At 42.8% G+C, this 20,580-nt stretch overlaps 3 protein-coding genes and 1 non-coding gene across 4 annotated transcripts; 2 read left to right on the top strand and 2 right to left on the bottom strand.

Annotated features, from left to right (window-relative positions):
• Positions 1-40: 40 nt before the first annotated feature.
• LOC6499297 (coiled-coil domain-containing protein 174) lies at positions 41-1,862 on the top strand. The gene has a single exon (XM_001954885.4). It carries the CDS (start codon positions 104-106, stop codon positions 1,778-1,780), a length of 1,677 nt encoding a protein of 558 aa, XP_001954921.1. The 5' UTR covers positions 41-103; the 3' UTR covers positions 1,781-1,862.
• On the bottom strand, positions 1,786-4,311 carry LOC6501285. Its single transcript, XM_001954884.4, has 6 exons — positions 3,921-4,311; positions 3,738-3,860; positions 3,621-3,676; positions 3,429-3,562; positions 2,727-3,372; positions 1,786-2,666 (listed from the first exon to the last, which is right to left on the bottom strand). The coding sequence occupies exons 1-6, from the start codon at positions 4,080-4,082 to the stop codon at positions 2,438-2,440; spliced, it is 1,350 nt and encodes a 449-aa protein (XP_001954920.1). The 5' UTR covers positions 4,083-4,311; the 3' UTR covers positions 1,786-2,437.
• Positions 4,312-4,448: 137 nt separating this feature from the next.
• LOC26514395 lies at positions 4,449-5,718 on the top strand. The gene is made up of 2 exons (XR_006507385.1): positions 4,449-4,899; positions 4,966-5,718. It is a non-coding gene; the product is annotated as an uncharacterized LOC26514395 (transcript).
• An 85-nt stretch (positions 5,719-5,803) lies between these two features.
• On the bottom strand, positions 5,804-20,100 carry LOC6501284 (hexosaminidase D). Its single transcript, XM_001954883.4, has 5 exons — positions 19,932-20,100; positions 7,621-8,352; positions 6,447-7,567; positions 6,085-6,390; positions 5,804-5,973 (listed from the first exon to the last, which is right to left on the bottom strand). The coding sequence occupies exons 1-4, from the start codon at positions 19,938-19,940 to the stop codon at positions 6,138-6,140; spliced, it is 2,115 nt and encodes a 704-aa protein (XP_001954919.1). The 5' UTR covers positions 19,941-20,100; the 3' UTR covers positions 5,804-5,973; positions 6,085-6,137.
• Between the last annotated feature and the right edge of the window lie 480 nt (positions 20,101-20,580).

The following is a 20,580-nucleotide window of genomic DNA, read 5'->3' as shown; positions in this document are numbered from 1 at the left end:
CTAGCTTCATTTGGCTAGAATTGGAGCTTCCCAACACTGGAAAACTATCGATAGCATATAGCGATTATTGTTTTTATTCCTTATTTATTTATGTTTGTTTGCCATGAACGATCCAAACAAGAAAATCAGCGTTAACTTGTCCTCGCTACTTAGCTTAAAAGCAGAACTATTAAGGAAGCAGCATGAGGTGAAGCTGGCCAAGGCCACCAAGGCTGCTGCCAACGAATTTCGGCCCAGCAAAAGGTCCAGCGACAAAGAAAAGGTAAAGTCCAAGGAGCGCGACTACAAAAGGATCGGCAGCAGCGAAGATGGGTCCAAGGTGTATGAGGCGGAGGACCCCGCGCAGTTGGAAAAGTCGAGGCGCGTGCTGGAGGCCAAGAGCAAGTACTACGATAGGATGAGTCGCAGCGGCGGCAGCCTCAACTCCGACGACAACTGCCTGGTCATGTTCAATCGCAAGAAGCAGGAAGAAGATCAGGAGCACCAAAACCAAAGTTATAGTCCCCATCGACCGCCAAGCAGCAGTAGCAGTGAAGATGAGGGCGCGGATGACGACGAAGTGGAGTACATCGATTGTCTGGGGCGCACAAGAAAATGCCAACGCAAAGACTTGGCAGAGGCCAAGAGACGCGATGAAGAGCTGGGCAGGACCATGCCACAGCGCCTGGACCAGAGCAAGGCCAATTGGATGATTGACACCCAGGGCACGAAAAACGACGAGGATGAGGAGGACGAGGAGCCAAGCTACGGACCACCGCCCCCGGAAAGCGTGTGCAGCGATGCCATATCCACAATGACCAAGCACGACGAACAGCGCATGAACTGGGAGGTCAAGGAGCAGGAGAATATTGAAAAGCCCGATGTCCATTACCAAGACGTCTTCTTCGATGAAGCGCGAACTCATGGCGTTGGATACTATGCTTTCTCGACGGACGAAGCCGAGCGCCGACAACAGCAAGCGGAGCTGGAAGAGGCGCGGCAGAAGACAGCCGAGGAGCAGAAACGCCGGGATGAGTTGCGCGCTAAGCGAGATAGTATCGTGGCTGACCGAGTACTGGCCGCCAAAAACAGGATTCGGGCACGTGAAGGCCTACCACCCATTAGCAAGGAGGAGTACGAGCAAGAGCAGCTTCTCAAGAAGCAGGAGGAAACGGCAGAAACGGATCGGGAGCGAAAAGAAAGAGAGAAGAAAGAGGCTCTTGATCGAAAGAAGGCGAAGCAGGAGGCCGAACTGGATGATCTGCGCAAGGAGCATGTACGCGATTGGGACAGAGATAAGCCAGGCGTAGCCAAGCGAACAGAATCCGAATCCTCCGAGGAGGAGTGGCAATACAAAGCCGAGAGGCTTCCCATGTCTCAGGAGGAATGGAACGAGAAGCAACGCGCCCAGCGCAAGGAAGAGTTTGCACCCATGCCAGAACCAAAGCGTACCAATTTCTCCAGCATGCCACCCCCACCGGCGTGGGTAAAGGGCGAGGAGGAGTTCCGCAACTTCCACACCAGCAAGCAGGAAAGATCATTCCAACGGCGAAGTTATAATGCCAACAGCGAGGACAATAACGATGATGGGCCCAGCACTTCATCCCGTCAAATGGGCGCTGCTATCCCTCCACCTGCCAGTCTGAATGATACTGCCATGTTGCCACCAGCAGCCAAGCGGCCAAAATCGCAATTGGAACTGGAACGATCCATCGAAGCTGGCCTGAAATTCCTCCGCGAAAATTGCGACAAAGGTGCGCTCGGCAACAAAGCCACCTGGACCGCAAAGGCTGACTACTAAGCTAGTAAATTTCCTTTGTTAATATTTTATTGCTTCGTATAAAGAATATTTTAGAAAAACACAATACACAATACGCGACCTAGACCAGTGTTCTATTGTCTGGATTCTTTTACCTAAGTCCAACACATATATTGTTCATTTGGCTAAGTCTAAAACAGAAATCGCAGTTCCACAGTGAACAGTTCCTGTTTCATATCAATGTTATTTTTTGGAAAGTCCTTGAGCCCATCCTACATCCCTTAATCCGTATTAATGGTATTTGTTTGGCGAAACATGTTACTTTCATTAAAGTAACAATGCTGTTGAATTCGTGTTTAAAATTTAAAAGGTACTGTGCTTCAAAAATTAAAAAAAAAATCTAAAAATTATACATGGAATCGGTAGTTTGATTTTCAAATTAATATGTTAACTTTTCTGGTTATAATGGCTCATCTCATCTATTTCTACCCTGTCCATTTTGGATCATGTCTGCATGAAAATAATCGTGTTAGTAACGCTGGTACCTAAACTTACAAAGTCTTGCTAAGCTACTGGTAATATTTACTAACTTGCATATAACTAGGAGTCAAGTGACGCATTAACTCAAGCACATTGTCTGCTTATGAGCTGCTAGATTATTGGTAATTGGTGTTTCATCTACTAAGGTCTATTCCTGGCCTAAAGCATGCCCCGATCCACCATGTCGATGACAATTTCGGACATTTTCTTGCGGCACAAGTCATTTGGCGGAAAATTGAGAGTGGGCGCTCCGACATCCTCTTCGCAATCCTTGTTGCCTTGCAAGTACATATCGGGAGCATCCTCCGAGGAGCAGGTGCTGATGGGGATAATATCCAAGGCCAATCCAAGCGCAAATCGTCCATAGGATTTAAGTTCCTCAGCAAACCTTTAAGATAAAGAGTTATAATTAAAAATGAAAAAAAAAGAGAACCAGCTTTCTGCTTACAGATCCTGTAGCTTCTCTAGCGTGTCGCAATGCTCGGGCAGAGCCGTGCACAGGATTTCAAGCCACCGAAAGAGCTCCTCGGTGTACGTCTTCAGTAGCGTTTGGAGATTAGTATCCCTCATGTCCTTGGTGGTACAGCAATACAGCAGATTCGCTATGTCCAGGGCAATAGAGCTGTAGCGTATTAGTTGAAAGTCAATGAGAGCCACTTCTAGCACCTGCTGCGAGTCCTCCGGATTATAGTGGTACAGAAAGTTATTCACCCAACAATCACCGTGGCAAATGGCTGAGAGAGGCGACTCGGCACTGGCCAACTGAACCATTCGTCCAAAGAAGGAGGAACTCTCTGCGAACTTACTAATAGCCTCGACATATTTGGAATCGGCGGGCAGAACATCGGAAACCATTTGAATGGCGTTCTTCGTAAGGCGCTCATAGTAGTTTCTGTACCAGCTAGTGTTTGCCGTGCAGAAGATGCCCTCGCTGATGAGGCTGCACAGCTTGCGAAACTCCAGCGGGTGCTCGAACTTGTACGCCAGGCTAAGGGCGTGAAGCTGCGCCACCTGCAGTAGGACGGACTGCGTCTCCTCCGTACTGAGCCCTTTATGCCGGTCGGACATTTGAAAGCCACGTTCCCGAAGGTCCTCTACATTAAGTAATAAATAAATGTATTTAGATAAAAAAGGATATCCTTATATATACCCATTATTAGCAGGTCATGTTTCGCTGTGTAACATTTGGGTATTGCATTGAACACTGGCTCTTCATGGCCAGCTTTACTGGCCTGGAACTTCACCAACTCTGGCAGGATGGTGGTATAGAACTCCACCTCATTTCTGTGGATTATAAAAAATTAAATGAATTATAGGATTCAAAAGGATACACATTCTTTACCGGAATAGCTTGTCGCTCTTGTAGGCTTCCCTCTGAACAACGCTTTCCGGCATAACCTGTCAAATGTTCATTAATAAGAAAAAGAAAACTAGGAAAAAGTTTCAAAAATGTTACTACCTTGCAGATGACCTTCTGCTCCCACTTATGATGACTCCCATCCAAATTCTGCCGCTTTCCACTCAGGATTATGCGGTATAGGGCGGCCGTATAGTTGTCTCCCCGGTCGGAGCCCTGAGCCAGCTGAAGAAAAAAAAATAATCAGATTTCATAATCGGAGAATTGCAAATTCAATAAAATCACCTCAAAGGCATCAATTTGCACATCCGGTTCGACGTGTTTAAAAATGTCCTGGAAAGTCTCCAACGACAGGATGGGTTTTCCCTCCACAGCCGACCCGGTCGCACCATTTGCCGCTCCCATTCCGGCTGTTGTGGCCGCTGCTGATTCGCCAGTGATTCCCATATTCCGTGGCTATTTTTGGAGCACTCTGCCTTTCCTGGTTGTCCAGCAGGCGACGGAATTCTCCTCGACTGCTTGTCAAATGGTTTCTTCTACAACTTATGTTAACTTTTCGCCGCTCAAGCTGCACTTTTTAGTTTTCGCTCTTCGCTTTCAACTTCTATTCATCGATTTTGCGCGAACATGTGTTCGGTTCTGCTTCTTATTCGTCCTTTTTTGTGCTTTCATTTCGTCCCTTACGTTATTAAAGCCATTTTCTAGTCTTACGTTGCTCCGTTACGTTACGTAGTTAGAGATGGGAAAATGTATGTTTTTAAAAAAAGGCGCCCTAAACGAAAAATATAATTTCATTTTATTTTTTAAATTTGAACAAAATACCTTAAGTGAACCACACATAAATACAGTTATTTGGATTAGCTTTAAATCAGACATACAAATCTAATCCTTACAGAATTTAAAAAAGTATACCTTTTCTCATACCATTATCAGCCTTAGTATTTATAACATTTTTTTTTATTTTAGAACCATTTTTTAATGAATAGTCTTAAAAAATAGTCTGTATCATTAACATTGCAATGTGACCAGACCTCTAATCGATTTCACTGATAAATATTGCAATGTGACCAGACCTCTAATCGATTCCACTCGTGGATAACTTAGCTTTCATTTCAGAACACTTTGGAACACGTTCGAATTCGGAGGAATTTTCTTATTTTTTGTTAGCATGCTTTATTTATATGAACGAAAACCGAAATGCTCGGACTCTTTGGGTTGCTATGACAAATTGCGAAAGGAATGGGAAGAAAAGTCCAGGAATCAGGTAAATTTTACATATTGTGACTATTTTAAAGTGAACTAAAGTCTTAAATGTGAACTATACAAGCAGGAAAATCACGATTCAGAAAATATTTCCAATGGAAATGAAATTGTGCAGCTTACTGAAGGCGGAGCAGGAGTTTCTAAGCGCCAATTCCAAGGAAATCCGGGAGTTGAGAATGTGGAACATCTTCGTGACATGCAATTTCCACCTCGAAAAATTCCAAAAAAAGAGATAGTACTACCCGTAGAAGAGATGCGGCCAGTCCGACATGATCCTCCTTTCCGTAGGGGGGCTTTGGGGCGGCCACTTACGGCCCGGGAGCAACGAGAATATTGGACGAAGCTGTATGAACACATTGCCTGGAGTGTGAAGAGTGGCGCTTTTCAGTTGCCACCGCTAAAGCCAAATCAATGTTGCAAATGCCGTCTTCACCTGACCAATCTCGAGCAGAAAACCAAACATGAATTACTTTGCAAGCCGGAGCTTTACCATCTGGGTTGTCCATGTGGTTTTCTCACCAACAAGATGCAAAGTTTGGCACCTCATCGGGCAAATTGTTCGAAGAGCAAAAATATTAAGAGTATGGGTGTTTGTGGTTGGATTCCTTTCTTGAGCCCATCTCAACGTCAGTGGCCAATCTTTGATGATCCTAACAGGACTAATGAGTCGCACCGATAACTTAATTGGCCCTATTTCATAGAATGTTTTGTCATCATTATCATATACTATTTTCACAATTTTTAATTTCTGCATGAAGAGGCAGTTATTAGTTTTATACTTCTGTTAACTGGCCGTTGAATAAAACATCTTTAAATGGAAGACTTTGCTTAAAGACTTTATTTTCGTTTATTTTACTTACAATGATTACAATCAGAAAATCATTTGCTTTTAGAAATAAGTCGCGTCTTACAAAAAATGTATCGTAAACGTTATTAGTAATGTAAATGGATAATATGATGATTTAAATATTAGCTTATATAATACATATGTTTGTGTGCTGGGCTGGGGCGTTTCGAACGCCATCACTAATTGAGTACGAATAGTTCCATCCTTAAAATATGACATCCCATCGAACTAAAATAAAGTAATTATGAATAAAGAGAGGTATGATGTTTTATTTTTGAAATATTAAGTATTTTTACTTCTATTTGTTTTGCATTTCAGAAATATCTGCTTTAAACTCACTTGGAAAATCAGATCCTTGAAATGGATAAGTTTTTATCGACATTATTGGCAGTTCAGTGCAGTTGGTTATCCGTCACCAGTCCCATGTCCTCCTGGACCTTCAGGGCCAGGGGGAGAGGTCTCTGGGGCCAGGTGCGTGTCGGGAGAAGGGATTCCGCACTGGCCAGTTGCCCCTGGAGCGCCACAATGGTGGGGTATATATGCTGCTCCACAAACTCGGTCACCGTGTGCTCATCATAGACTTCCCACAGCAGCTGTTGAGCCTCCCGAGACATAGTGCGTAGCTCCTCGATTAGCATTGGAGTTCTGGATAATAAGGAAAATAATTTTCTAGATAATCATCAAATGTTTTTGATTCCAACCTGGCAGTCAATTCCCGAACCCTCAGCGGCGAGCTGAAGTTATGCCGCACATTGTAATCAGAGAGCCAGGCACTTTGTTCCTTCGTCTGCTGCAAATAGAGCTTGATCTCGGCCAGCTTTTCGAACAAGCGCTGGGCATACTTGAAGACCAGGTGTCCGGGATAGCTGCACGCCGAGAACAGCTGGCTGTGATGGGCGTTGGGGTGCAGTTCCAGCCACGGACGACCCGAACGTCGGCTATCGGGCTGGAAGACGCACTGAAGCACCTTGAGAAGCTCGTTATCCCTGGGATTTGTGCTGAAATAACCCTTGGAGACTGTGGACAGCGAGGTCATCAGGCTGGGAATACCCACGGGCAAGAGTTCGCAGAGCACGGCAAAGTGATCATACCGCTGCCATCCGGTCAGTGCTATTCCCCGCAATCCTTTTGCAAACCGGCCACCCTCCTTGGCGATCACCGCCAGCCAGCGGATATTGTTCTCCAGATGATGTTGCAGCGGCGGCACCATCAGGCTCTCTCCGAAAGCACCCTTGAAGGCGGACGCCGTCCAGGCGCTGGGGAAGATCTTAGCGTATGTGTCCCACAACTGGGGCGGTATAAAGCGATAGATATCGCTGGCGTAGACCCACACCATCGGCTCTACATAGCTGCCTACCTGGGAGTGCTTCAGCTCACCGAGGGACATCGATCTCAACTGGTCGTCCCAGATCACCACGCCCAGCTGGGGCCAGTGGCGACGGATGAAATGCGCCACACTCACCACGTGCGAGAGGAACAGTTCACTGCGGAGCCTCTGGCGGCAGACGGAGCACTCGCCCATCCTCTGGACCTCGTCGCAGCCAATGTGGATGTGCGTGAATCGGATGGGTGCTGCGGGTGGAGCTGCCGACGAAGGGGTCGATTGACCCAGGCACTGCAGGTGAAACTCAATCACCTGGGTAAGCATTTGCTCCAACAGTGCCATACTCTGCGGTTGGCTGGGGCAGATCGACTGCGGACTCTCTGTCAGTTCGCGGAGTTGCTCGAACCCGGAAAGCTTCAAAACAAACTCCATGTGTCCAAAAGTCTGGACGAGAGGCATAACACTTAAGCCATGGACGGCGGCAGTCTCAAGGAAGTCCTGCAAAGCCGAACTTAAAATAACTTCTAAGGATAAGCGTTTACTGAACTCACCCTCAGTTCGTCCTCCTTGTAGGCATTGTGCGCGGCCAATGGTTGGAGTACCCCCGAATAGGGAAACATGTCCTCGTACTCGATGAGCAGCCCAGTGGCTCCCAGGGCTCGGAGCATGGGCAGTAGTTGCTTGAGGAAGCTAAGTTTTGGCGGAGCACCCTTAAGATCAAGATGAACCAGACGCTCGGTTGGAGCACGTGGTCCATTTGGACCGATTCCGGCCACTACGGGCACTCCCATTCGCTGGAGCTCGTGCTCGTACTGGGTCTGCCGCTCCGCCGAGGTGAGCATTCGTTCGTCCTCGCTAATGGCATTAAGTTCCTCCATCCCGTTGGCGTTCTTTTGACGTTGCTGATGCTCCAGGATCTTGAGCCGGTCCTGCTCAAATAGGTAGCTTTCGGACAGCGGCAGTGGACCTTTCTTGGACTGGGTGGGTCGCAGAAAACGCACGTTTCCCAGCTGCTGGGCAGCTACGTTGTCCTTCAGCCGCTCGGCCCTTAGGACTCGATTGGCCTGGGCAATTAGCTTTTGAATGATGTGAACCTGCTGGTATCCAGTATCCTGCTGCTGCTGCTGCTGCTCAGTGCCGGCGGAGATGGCGGAGGTTGGCGGCGGATATGTGGTATCGATTAAAATGGCCCAGGTCCAGAGGCCGAGCAGCACCAGGCCAGACACGACGAGCAGGAAGGAGAGTTTACGGCGCCAAATAAATATCCACAGATTTGAGTGCCTCTGCGAAAAAAGAAACAGGTCAGAAAGCGACTATAAGTTTAAAAGTACTGAGGATATTTTTAGAAAAGTAATGAAATAAGATTTGCATTTATTATTGAAAATAAAAATAAAATTTTTGTTGGTGACAATTTTTTAAATTAATATTTATAAAATAAAACTACCGATAATTTAGGAGAAAAAAAGATATTAAACAAAATATTAAACTTCCTTTATTCTCTCAGTGCCAGCAAGTGGAAAGTAAGCCACTGCAGGGTTGCAGATGAAAAACTTGCTTCACTTTTCATAAATATTTGAAGATCCAACAAGTAGCCCCCGGAGTTATGCTATATAAATTCGCCCACAACAGCCCCCAGCCGCACGTTACTCATACGCCACCGTGCCGGCCAGAAGCAGAAGCAGCTCATTGAGGTTGAGTTAAGGGCTGTTGCCATTGTTGTAGTTCGCAGTTTTTGTGGTCCTTTCTTGCGGGTCTTGTCTTTGTGTTTGGCCAACTCATGCTAAAGTTCGCCAAGGCGCTGCTTAAAACAGTGGGCCAATCTTATAAATATTTTCTATGGGAGCACTTTAAACAATTTTTAAATCTATTTTCCAATATGGCCCACAGCAGTGTCTATATCTGTGCCAAACTTGCATACGATACTCGAGCGGAATACCTTAAACGATTTGTAGATCGATTCCCAATTAATCTGCATCAAAATCTGAGGACTTTATTTTTTTGAGATTTTTTCTTAAATTTTATGGGGGCTCCCCTGCAAAGTCTTGAAAACTGCATGGAAGGACAATATGAGCCCCAGCGAAGGGCCATATCTTTGCTGATTTTCATCCGATTCTCAAGCGGAATACCTTAAACGATTTGTAGATCGATTCCCAATTAATCTGCATCAAAATCTGAGGACTTTATTTTTTTGAGATTTTTTCTTAAATTTTATGGGGGCTCTCCTGCAAAATCTAGAAAACTCCATGGAAGGACAGTATGAGCCCCAGCGAAGGCCATATCTTTGCTGATTTTCATCCGATTCTCAAGCGGAATACCTTAAACGATTTGTAGATCGATTCTCCCCAAATTAAAATACATCAAAATATAGGAAAGAAATATTTTTCAGATTTTTATTCAATGTTCTTTTGGGCCCCTTGAAAGTGTTAAAAAATGTATGGAAGGCCAAATAAATGATTAGATAAATGATTAAATATACTCTTCTTATAAGAAAAGCAACTAGGCAAGACGAATGCATGTTTTATTCACAATTTTTTGAGCTTTTGTGCCACAGTATCAGTTGTGCATTGAATGGCTGGGGTTATAGTTTCGCAGCATCCGTTTAAACAGCTTATTTAAATGAGTCTCTGGCAGAGCTATAAACCAGAGGCAGTTCGTAGGTGCGGCTCTCGGTGTGTAAATCGACAGATAAAAGTCGGCCATGGGTTTGGGGCATTCCTCAGGACCTGCAGCAGTGGCAACAGCAGAAACAACACCCACAACTATGCCAAAACCAACAAAACTTGCACTCTTCGACAGGCGATAAATGCAAGTGCTCAAGTGGAAATGTGCAGCTGTCTGTCCCCCTGTCAGTCTGTCTTCATAGAGGAAATTGAATTGAGTTTTCACAGTGGCTTTCGTGGGGTTTTAAGAGCGGGTGGCGGATGTTTCCGAGGCGTTTAGTTCGCTTTAGTTCAGCCTGGTTCGTGACTGCCGGCAAAGACAAACGCGAAAAGTTTCAGGTCTTTGTGGACACTTGTTAGATGATTGAGTGGATTGGTTGTGGTGGATCTTTGCCTCAATTGTGGCTGGTTCGAAGTTCAATTGATAAAAAAATATAATGAGGGGTTGTCACGATTACAATTGGTAGTGCAAACATTTACCTTGAAAGAAGGTTGCTACGATAATGTGGGAGATATCTAAATTACACTTAAAAGAAGCCTTTTTTTCAGTTTTAAGTACCTCTTCTTGAAGCTAGTCATTTTTCAAGTAAATCCTCCATTACAGGGCTTAAAAGTACTTTCTCCTTTCACTCTGATCATCAATTCGACATTTGGTATATGGCCAATTGAAATCCGATTGGTGACCCATTTGGCTTAAATCGCATTTGCATTATTGTGTCTCTCCACTCTTGACTCTTCGTCGTCAAAATCGTTGCCAAATTTGTGCACCCAAACCATATCCCCCGGGGTCGAGTTTGGACACTTGGGTAGAGAGTGGATGGGTATGAGTATCCATTTTCTATCTCTATATTTTCCCAGCCAGACCGAAACCACAACAACAGCAGCAAGTTGAATGGGTGTTCTCGTTTTCGGACCTTTTGTTGGCTCAAGTTCTCGCCGAGAATGCAAAAATAGAAGCACCAACTAGGCTAACAAAACGCACACCAGACGATGGCCCAAAGGCAGAGGCGTCCAAACAAAGGGGTCTCAAAGTTAGCCGATGCTCAACATGGCCTTTGATGTGGAGTATCATAGAAAAAAAAAAAGCATAACCTTTGAAGAGCATTTTTGAAAAGTACGTTTATATTTTTAGTAAAATTTTTAGATCTTGTTATTTTCAGTGTTTAAAAAGCTGTCCTTTCACTTGTTGTCCCCATTACCCCCATTACCAGTTGGCTCCCAGAAGACACCAAACCGAAACCAACAAGGACAATGGATCGGTGCTAATTGCATTCGGCTCGTCAGGCAAAACTGCAAAACGGTTCGGGGCGACTGTTTTCTAAATTAAATTTAATTGCACCGCACAACCGACAGGCCAATTTGCAGTCACAACTCACAACGGCCATGGCCGTAAGTCGGCGCTCCTCTACCACCCCATGGCCAGTCGGCTTCCCATTATACCGCCCCCTTTTTTTGAATTGGGAGCACCGCCAGAAATTTCAACCGAGCTTTGAGCACTCCACTCTGCAGCCCGCTGTGAAGTGTCCGCCCACCAAACAATTTGGCAGTTTGCCACAAAAATAAAAATGAAACTGAAATGTTTTTCGAAAAAAAAACAGAAAACAAAAATAACACCCAAAAACTGAAACATGAAAAATCCTTAAAGCAGGCTCTGACAGGCTGGAAATGCACTCAAGCGCTCTTTATGAATGGGTGCTACCTGCAATTGCATATAAATAAATTGTATTTCTCTCTAAAGGTCATGAAAAATGCAACTTTAAGCTATTAAATTGAATATTTCTAAAAGCTTTAATGGTAAATATTTCATAGAAATATTTCGTGAGAAGACTGGCCTCATAAATTCATAAAATAATTAAATGCAGGCATCATTTTAATGGCTTTGTTTAAATTAGTTGTGGTATTAGTTCTACCCTACACATTGGAAAGTATATTTATGCAAAGAGTCTATATATACAAGAATATAAGTATTTGTGGGGCTTTACTTTAGGGCTTTTCAATGGTGTCGTAAGTGCACCATCGGCTGTTTTCATTCAGAAGCTCTGGCATCGCTTATATTGCATTCCCTGTATTGCATTTTGAGCAGCAGAAATTTGCTTGCCCCTGCAACACGCCACACAGGGTGATGGAGAGGAAAGCCAAGAGAAAGCTGGCTTAACTGGGCTTTAAGGATAACGCAGCCCGGCCAAGTTGTAGTCCTTTACGAAGAATTTACATGGAGAGAAAAGAAAAGCATTTTAAGAGACTACATTAAACAAATTTATAGCTTTTATTTTGCCCACAGTTTCCTCTGTCTTCTACAGTTGCTTCTGGCTTAGTAGAATCTTTCTCAGTGCATAAATTCTGAAGATGCAGTCGAGTCGAGTACATGACCATGCAAAATATGGCTCCCCCTTGGAACCTTATCGCTATGAGAGCAATAACCGACAATTAGGCAATTTAACGCCTTATTAACGTCCATTAGCAGCCAGCCACTAATGGACGCTGAGCTGATGGCCAAACAAACCAGGGAATATCCATGTCCTGGCCTTGTTTTCTGGCTGTTTTCTCAGCCGGACTCAAGATGCCTCAAGAATGGCCATTCAAATAAATTTTCACCAACTCCAAGTGAATGCAAGAGCCCGGGAAAGAGCCCTTCTATTCGAAATATTGGAAATAGTGTTGGGGGCATTCTCCGCCTTGCATTCTGATGCAAAAAAATATCCCGTAAATTGCCTGCAAGGATTGCAAGGGAGATTTTCCATTCAAAGTCATTCAAAAGAATCAAGAGAAATAGCCCAGACAAGCAAATAAATACCCGACTTTAAGAAAGCTGAGTACTTGATTGTTTTTCATGAAATGTAGTTCTGAAAATGGCAATCAAATGGCAGGAAAACTTACACCTACCAAACCCACTTTCAATTGGCCAAAACAAATCAACTTTAAATGAAATGTATTTTTTTTCTTTAATTATTTTTCAAATTATTATTTGATCAACTGGTTGTGCCACACTGTAAATAGTTTTCTGTTTTTTTTTTTCATCACTCCAAAATAATATCTTTTCCTCTTAACTAACAAGCTTTCAAAACTTTCGAAAGCTTCAAAAATTGTCTGCATTCCGTTTTTTACCCGCTGTCCATACTTAATAAAAAGCGTTGTTACCTACTTCATAAGTAGATTATAACTGCAAAAGTTTAAAACGAAAAAAGACCAGCCAGGGGGAGAAAAAAGTGAAAAAAATAGGGGAGTTGAGGGAGAATTAGAACACAGAGGCTATAACTATGCAACACTCAGTTTGTCCGCTCGAAAGCGCTAAACAGCAAAAAGCAGAAAGCAAAAAGCAAAATGAACAAACTGTCACAGCAGCTGCTGCAGGACGAGATCCTGCAAAAAGCAGAAACCATAAAAAAGTAGTCACATTATGAGAGTCCCGACAAAGCCACACCATAAAATCAAATCTTAGAAATTCACATCATTTATTTATAAGATTACAAAAATCCAAGTCAGGAGAACTCCAGAAAAAGCATGTTTTTAAAAAAGTTAAATCATACATTTTATTAAATTAAAGTTCGGAGAACATTCATATGACTATAAAAAGCAAAGACAGCAAAAGCAGATGAATTTCTTGTTATTTTAATATAATTCAATATTAAATTCAAATAAAGGATATGACCCACTGGCACTGGGTATTCAAATCACAGCAAGGACACGTAGCGACTGTCCCCGCCTCAAAAGGGACCCTCAACGGCATCGTGTTTATAATTTGAAATGATTTTAGCCTGCATTTTTCTGCCAACAGAGCAAAGGGAAAAGGTAAGTGGGATAGGAGGATATACGAGGGAAAATACGAACGTGTTTGGTCATTTTGTTTGCAGTCTGTGCCTCAATGAGTTTCTTGATAGTCCTGCGAGATACATAATACATAAATGTACGAGAATGTGGACAATAGCAGGGCCTGCATTCTGGCTGCAAATTTGTTGTCTGGTCAGGGATGGAGGCCGTGATTCAGATTGTGATTGGGTGATTGGGTGAAACGTGCCCGAGGCAATATACCCGTGTCATCGCCATTGTGGAGAAGGCAGCGCCTTAAGTCCGGCACTGGATTCTGCAGCTGAAAATTCAATCAGAACTTACACAACCCCCAGCCTTATCATGACACATATGTTCCGGGCCAGCTGTGCGAGAACATCGATTTCAATTGCATTACGGGGCTTTGTACTGATTTATGAGTCGTCTCTGGTAGATAAATAAATTGAAATGCAAGGGAGGAGTAGCAGCATGCAGATGATTCAGAGAACACCCAGATAAATAAACTTTTCGCTTGATTAATTTCAGCCAGGATGAAAAATTGAAAGCGGCTTTTAAACTTTTCTGTTTTTTTTATTTATAGATAAGAGTCAATATAATATGGCTATTTATAATTAGAATCGGTAAAATATTAATTTAAAATGTTTACTTGGTCAATACTGGATGTTTAATTTAGCCAATTCTCATCTATCAATGCCATTTCGTAGTCATTTGTTTGAAACCGCAAAAGAACAATGAAAGCATACGATACGGTGCGTATGCGTGATATTTATTTAGCGATAAAAGTGCACGGCCTGGTATTGCAAACATTTTGCATCATTAATTCGGAATGTCAACGGAATGCAAATACAAGTATGTTCATTTGCATTCCCTTTCAATGTTCATTTCCCCATCCTGGGCTCGGTCCTGGGAGGTCCTGTGGAATGCGCAATTGTAAAGTTTTGTGTTTGTGTGCGGGGAGAAAGTTAAACCAACACAAAAACCAACTTGCAGCCTTTTAATTCCCGTAAAAGCCATTAAAATCTTTTGTTCTTTTTTGTGTGGCAGACAGACTAGACCCCCTTTGGTAACGCCCCTGAAGTGCATCGCCTGGTGGGTGACTTATGTTGACTCGTCTACTGATGACAGTAAATGACGAGCGCTGACAACAAAATGTTTACTAATGCAGGTCCAAAAGCACTAACAGCAAAGGGGTGTGAGATTTTGGCCCACATTTTGCTGATAGGCCGGGGGGGGGGGGGGGGGGGGGGGGGGGGACCAGCTCTGATTGATGTTTATGAATTATTAAGTGACTGCATGGAGAGAAGCTAAGCTCTGTCCGCTTTCGAATCCCCTCGGCTCCGTTCTCGTCCCAGTTTCCATTTGATGGATGCCAGCGGAGAATGATTTGGAAGCTGCCATTTAAGCGGATGTTGCTGCATTGCAGGATTAAAAAGTCTTAGCTCCGGGGAGAACTTAAATGCAAGCTGATTCAATTATTTGAAGAAGTATATAACTGCAGGACTTCGAGACGCAATCAGGACTAGGTTGAAAAAGTTGGTTACTTAAAGGTACATAAAATCTACAGCTAGAAAGTTTAATAATAAAGAATTACAAAATCTACACCAACGTGCTTTTCTTTTATATCGAATGTCACATTGCAAACTTTTTCTTTAAGAACTCCCAGCTGCATCTGTTGATTTCAAAGTGTATAAACGAACTCCTGGGTATTTAAACTAAATGTCCCACTTTCCTGTTCGGCTGGCAATCCAGCTCGATTACTAGTTGAAACATATTAAGGAAACCAAAACCACAGGAGGTTGAATAAAAGGGATTAAAGTAATGCCCCATCTGGATTAAGTTGCACATCAATTGAAAAGTCAACAAAGTTCGCATAAAAGAAGAGCAACTTTGTCTGTTTAAAGTTTACATCTCCCCGCTCTCAAGGACCTTACCTTCCACCCACTCACTGGAAACTTTTGTGCACATTTCGCATCTAACATATGCATATATCCCTATGTATATACGCCAAAGGGTTACCAGGACACGTCAAACACTTTAACCGAAACGAAACTTTTGGCCAATTGTTTAGACGAGTGCCCCTGGCCGTGGCTTTGAGCATTAGCCAAGATCAACAGAGTGGGCCAAATTTGTTGGCCAATTTCAGAAAGTGACTTCTGAGGTGATTGAATTCCGTAGAAGTTTCCGAAGGACTAGAGCTAGGGCTGTTATTTGTCTAGTGGGATGTTGACGGCCACAGCTTGTAATTTATCCTGAAGTGCAGCAAACACAGGAAAATTAATCACTGTCAGTGCGGAGAGACCGTAGAGACCGGAGCTGCAGCGGAACTGCCTCAGATGTGGCTGCAGACAACACGGCGTATGCGCAACTCCGCTTGAGCTGTCACTCGCAAGCTTTATGTTGTCTCCCCTCCAGCTCCCCGGGGGCTTCTAAAATATGTCTTAAAAATTAATTAAGGCTCCCGGGGGAGCTAGCGACAGGCCAAAAGCGAGCAAAAGAAGCTTAGCTGACGGATGTGGACTAGGACGAAAGGCAAAGCCAAAGCCAAAGGACCTATATTTAACTCATCCTAAGCCGCTTCGCACAGAAACCCATTCTCAGTTTAGACAAACAAAAAGCCAAGCTGCCGCTTCAAAATTTTCATATTTTCCAACAGCATTTTCCTGCCACATTTGCATAATTCCGGCGATCCCGCCAGCAATTAAAATATTCTCACTAATTTCATTTTGGAGCCAAAGCGAGAATTACCATGCAAATTATAACAATTCAAATGCATTAAGTGCAACAGCAAATAACCATTCCAGGCACACTTTCCGTTGCATAAACTTTTCCCTTTCCGTTTAATTCTTTTATCCTGTAACTTTAAAAGAAACAAAAAATAGTTAGGATAAACGGGACGTGTTAGGATTCTGTGATTCTTATTAAACTTTAAAAAGATTTTAAAACCAAATTACATCTACCTTAAATTCTACCATTGTTAGAGTTCAACTAATCAAGGACCTGTGGCAGAATAGCTACGTAGGGATGTTGCACTGCATAGCAAAGTTGTAATACCCCCGACAAAGTAGCAACTAAATTGGATCCGTGCTGCTCGGTTGGGGCCATGGAATAAGCCTAGGGAGCTGCCTACTCCGGTCTCTGGAACTTTTGCCAACTCGGCCCTGTTATTTTGCATACGACAAAATGCGGTATTCTTTTTTTTTTTTTTTGTAAATGAGATTTCGCTGATTGTGCCTGCAGTTGCAGCGAGCTTAATGCTATTGTTGCAAGCTGCACGTAGCCTGCATGTCCTCCGCATCCGGCCAGCCCGTACCCGATGTTTACATTCGCAATGTTTTCGTTTTGGTTGTCACCGTCTGCCAGAACACAATTTGGCCCTCAGCAGGACGAGGTCTGACTTCGATACGCACTCAACCGAATATAATCCTTGCACACGCACATCGTTTCCCTTTTGGGCCTGCCGACCATATCCCTGTGTGATGTCATCAGCAGAAACTCTAAATAACGTTTAAATGAAGCGCAGGATGCATGCATGACCGCCAAACAACTGGCCGCAGTAGCCCAGTAGAAATGGCGGAGGGTACACAGTGGGAATACGAAATGCGAGGATTTTCAAGGACCAAGGAGACCAAAATCACCAAAAGGCAGAGCCATTTGTCGGTACTTTCGCGCAGCCTTCATGTTTTTAGAACTTTTCTGGTTACGTTGTTCTTATTTGTTACATTTTCTCAAAATAAGGATCATGATTTTTAAATACTACCAGTATTTAAAGTCCGTTTAGGATATAGTTAGTAGCATTTTGAACATTCTATGAAATGAAGACTTTAAAGACTTGTGCCTAATGACCTACTTGCGCCTGAAATGCTAAACGTTTTCGACGAAGGGTTTCCATTTCACATCATCATTATTGTATAACCATTCGCTACCGAGTCCTCCATCCCTTTACATGTATGCCCTTCACTGTACGACGCATTTTCCCATTTCCCCATCCGCAGGTTGCGTTTCACACTTGGCTGCTTCGTTCTGGTTTCTCTTCATGCTTCTCACTGGCCCTGTTTCCATTCATCTGGTATTTCCCTGTGTTTACACTCTGGCTTCTGGCTTCCAATTTGGCTTGGAGCTTCTCTCCGCTGCTGCTGCGAAAGGACCTGGACACAAGAGTCTCGTGGGGAAGGTGCCATCATTGTTTTAAACTATATTTAGGTCTGGTCGGCAGAAACGAAACTTTTTCGTTTTCCATGTTCATGCGTTTATGAAAATTGCAAAAATGTATGCTGATTTCCCCATTCCTGTTCCGCTTCTCATCCTCCATTCTTCCTCGGCCATGCCACACTTATTTTTATATTCAACCGTGGACATTCAGTTGCGGTGGACGAAGTGTGAATGTGTGAATAAATGAGTGGAGCCAAAAAACGCATATTTGTGTGTGTGAGTGTGTGTGTGTGTGTGTGCCTTTGCACGTTTGGTATTTGTGCGTGTGAAAAGTTTGCCGAGCTTCCTGTGGCTAATGAAATATTTAAATGTAATTTCGGCGCGTTAATCAAAATTAAGTTAATTAACTGTGGTGAGAACGCTTTAATTAGGCTATACAAAATATATGGATGGTGCGCTTTTCGAGCGGTGTGTCCCCAAAGGTATCTTAAAACTGGGATATTGGGAAATAAAAAAAAAATAGCATACTTTTTTGGTCTGTAATAGTAAGAACTTAAATTTTGAAAGGCACCAATTGTAAATCATCGTTTAAGAGCTTTCCGTTTTTCAAGGCAATTGAATTACAAGTGCAGCAACCTGAAAATAGTGACTGCACTGAGCTCGAACTCTCTCTTACAAGATGACTGAAGCGGAAGCGGCAAAAACGGAAACGGAAACGGAAACGCCTGCCATCGGAGTATGCGGTGCTTCATAAATCCTGACTGGCAACAACCGCAGAGCCCATATCTTCAACCCGCTTTCTTCAGCAACCCAATCCACTGAAATATGCTTGCGTCAGTGCGATGCCAAAATCCAGCTGCAGCTGCTCCGCAAAACGATACAGGCGGTACAAGGATAAAGGATAAAAAGTAACAGGCAGCAGGAGAGGTAACATTGTTATTCCCTCCATAATTGATTCACTTCCCCGCTTAAGCCGTCGAAAAAATACTAACGTGAACGCACACCAAATTGGATTCTGGATCAATTTCGTTTTAAATAACAAAGGGTTTTAATAGTATTCAAATCTTGAATTTAATTACTTTTAAGCATACATTTTGTGAAGTATAATTATAGGAGCTCCACTGTAAGTAATTATGCATCATATCTCCACTCACCCAGCAAAAAATTCATTTCTCGAGTCCCTTTTTTATTAATTTGCAAATGGAATTAAAATGTCAAGCAATTAGTAACAGACGAATAAAAATAACAAGGTAATTCCATTAATTTAAGCTTAATTCAATTACTGAGAGTTATGTATCAGCCGGATTAACGCTGCAGTCACTACATGTAAATTAATACAGATTTGCGACCCCACGGGGGACAAACTTTCCCACTTTCATGGCAACAGCTGCATACCCCTAGTCCTTGAAAGCAATGCAATTCAATGTTTCTAATTGAATGTGTTTAGAGTGGTGGGGTTGCCCGCCCGAATGGGTGTTTGTTTGGCTGGAAATTGCGCTAACATAGGCGAAAAACTAATGTTTGCCAACAAAAGTCAACAGAGCTGTGACAGACATCCCATAGACAAAAGTGCCGTGCAATCAGCATCAGCACAAAATCTGATTTCGATTCCAATTTAGAGTGCGACGGAAAAAATGTTACCCCTGGGACCTGAGCTACGGGCGAAATGTGTCGCCCTCGATTTTGACAGAATTAGAAATGCAAAAGGATTACCGGTTGAAGCGATTGGCCCAATAAAATGTGTCAAATAAAAATTGACAAAGGGGAATTGAGGCATAGTCCCCGAAAGCGACATTATTCATTTGGTAAACGATTGCCCACTGGGGGGCACAAAGAGGATGCTGATGCTGAAAGGAGAGCAGCCAAAAGGGGGCAAGCGTTCCATTTGAATGCGCAGAATGGCTGAAGGCCTCAATATTTCCAATGTTTATTGTAAAAGCCACATGCAGAATCAACGCGGAGGTCCTCTACTTTCACATCACAAATAAATGTACCATAAATGGTGATTTAATGTTATTTATTTTTACGATACGTTATACTCAATGGTCCTTTTAAACTTCATTTCCTCTTTGTTTAGTAATTTAAAATACTCTATAACACTATTAGATTACCAACAACGATTTTTTTAAGAATTCATTAGCATTTTTCAGATTCAAAAATTATTGAATTCTGTTTTTAAACACTTTTAATTGTTTATCCGGGATAAGACAAAAAATTGTCCATAGTTAAAACCAATCAATGTTTTTTTATATGAATGGTTAACTCACCAATATCATTTTGATATTTTCAAAATTAACAAACTACTAGAGTGCAATTTGTGTCTCAGTACAAGCACGCGATACGCTTTGTTCACAGGCGATTCTAGGACTCGTAGCACGTGTTCAGTTGCCGCGAACAGTTGCAGTTGCACTAAGCTGAATGTTTATGCGACAGGACACTAAATGTTTTCATTTGGCGGCAAGCAACGGATCCTGCGCATTGAACGCCTTTCAAATAAACAGAATCTAAATTTAGAGTTCTGTTAACTGCTTTTCGAAAGACAAAAAACAAATCTCCCGCCTTGAGTATTCTGTTAATCTTAACAGAGGAAACCGCAATGACTCCCAATTTAAATACATATATATACATATATTTTAATAACTTAAAATAATTCTCTACAAATCAATATCATTTTAAATAAATACCTATAGTTTACAATATGTTAACATATGTTTTTATATTATAAATTATATTATAAAAAGGCTTTAAAATGTTCCTTCTTTGGGTTAAAATACTGTCAGATGGGCAAAGTAGTGCCAAAATTTTCTCTTCAGTATTCGCTGGTCTGAAAATTAAAGATTATTTTTAAAAACCGTTCTTAAATTTAAAAAGTGTCAGAGGCTAGCGTGGCCAACCAATAAAAGTACAATCCTCTGG

This window comes from Drosophila ananassae, chromosome 2L, assembly GCF_017639315.1.
Source record: "Drosophila ananassae strain 14024-0371.13 chromosome 2L, ASM1763931v2, whole genome shotgun sequence".
NCBI classification, from domain to species: Eukaryota; Metazoa; Arthropoda; class Insecta; order Diptera; family Drosophilidae; genus Drosophila; species Drosophila ananassae.
Note: the sequence above shows the minus strand (reverse complement) of the source record. Positions and strands in the feature narration are given on the sequence as shown.

Bases quoted from the DNA above. Each gene is read 5' to 3' on its own strand.
- LOC6501284 (XM_001954883.4), bottom strand. The intron at 7,568-7,620 runs GTGAGTTCAGTA...TCGGCTTTGCAG, and splicing joins ACAAGGAGGACGAACTGAGG to GACTTCCTTGAGACTGCCGC. The intron at 6,391-6,446 runs GTTGGAATCAAA...CTTATTATCCAG, and splicing joins GTTCGGGAATTGACTGCCAG to AACTCCAATGCTAATCGAGG.
- LOC6501285 (XM_001954884.4), bottom strand. From the start codon at position 4,082: ATGGGAATCACTGGCGAATCAGCAGCGGCCACAACAGCCGGAATGGGA. The intron at 3,677-3,737 runs GTAGTAACATTT...AACATTTGACAG, and splicing joins AGCAGAAGGTCATCTGCAAG to GTTATGCCGGAAAGCGTTGT. The intron at 3,373-3,428 runs GTATATATAAGG...TACTTAATGTAG, and splicing joins ACATGACCTGCTAATAATGG to AGGACCTTCGGGAACGTGGC.
- LOC6499297 (XM_001954885.4), top strand. From the start codon at position 104: ATGAACGATCCAAACAAGAAAATCAGCGTTAACTTGTCCTCGCTACTT.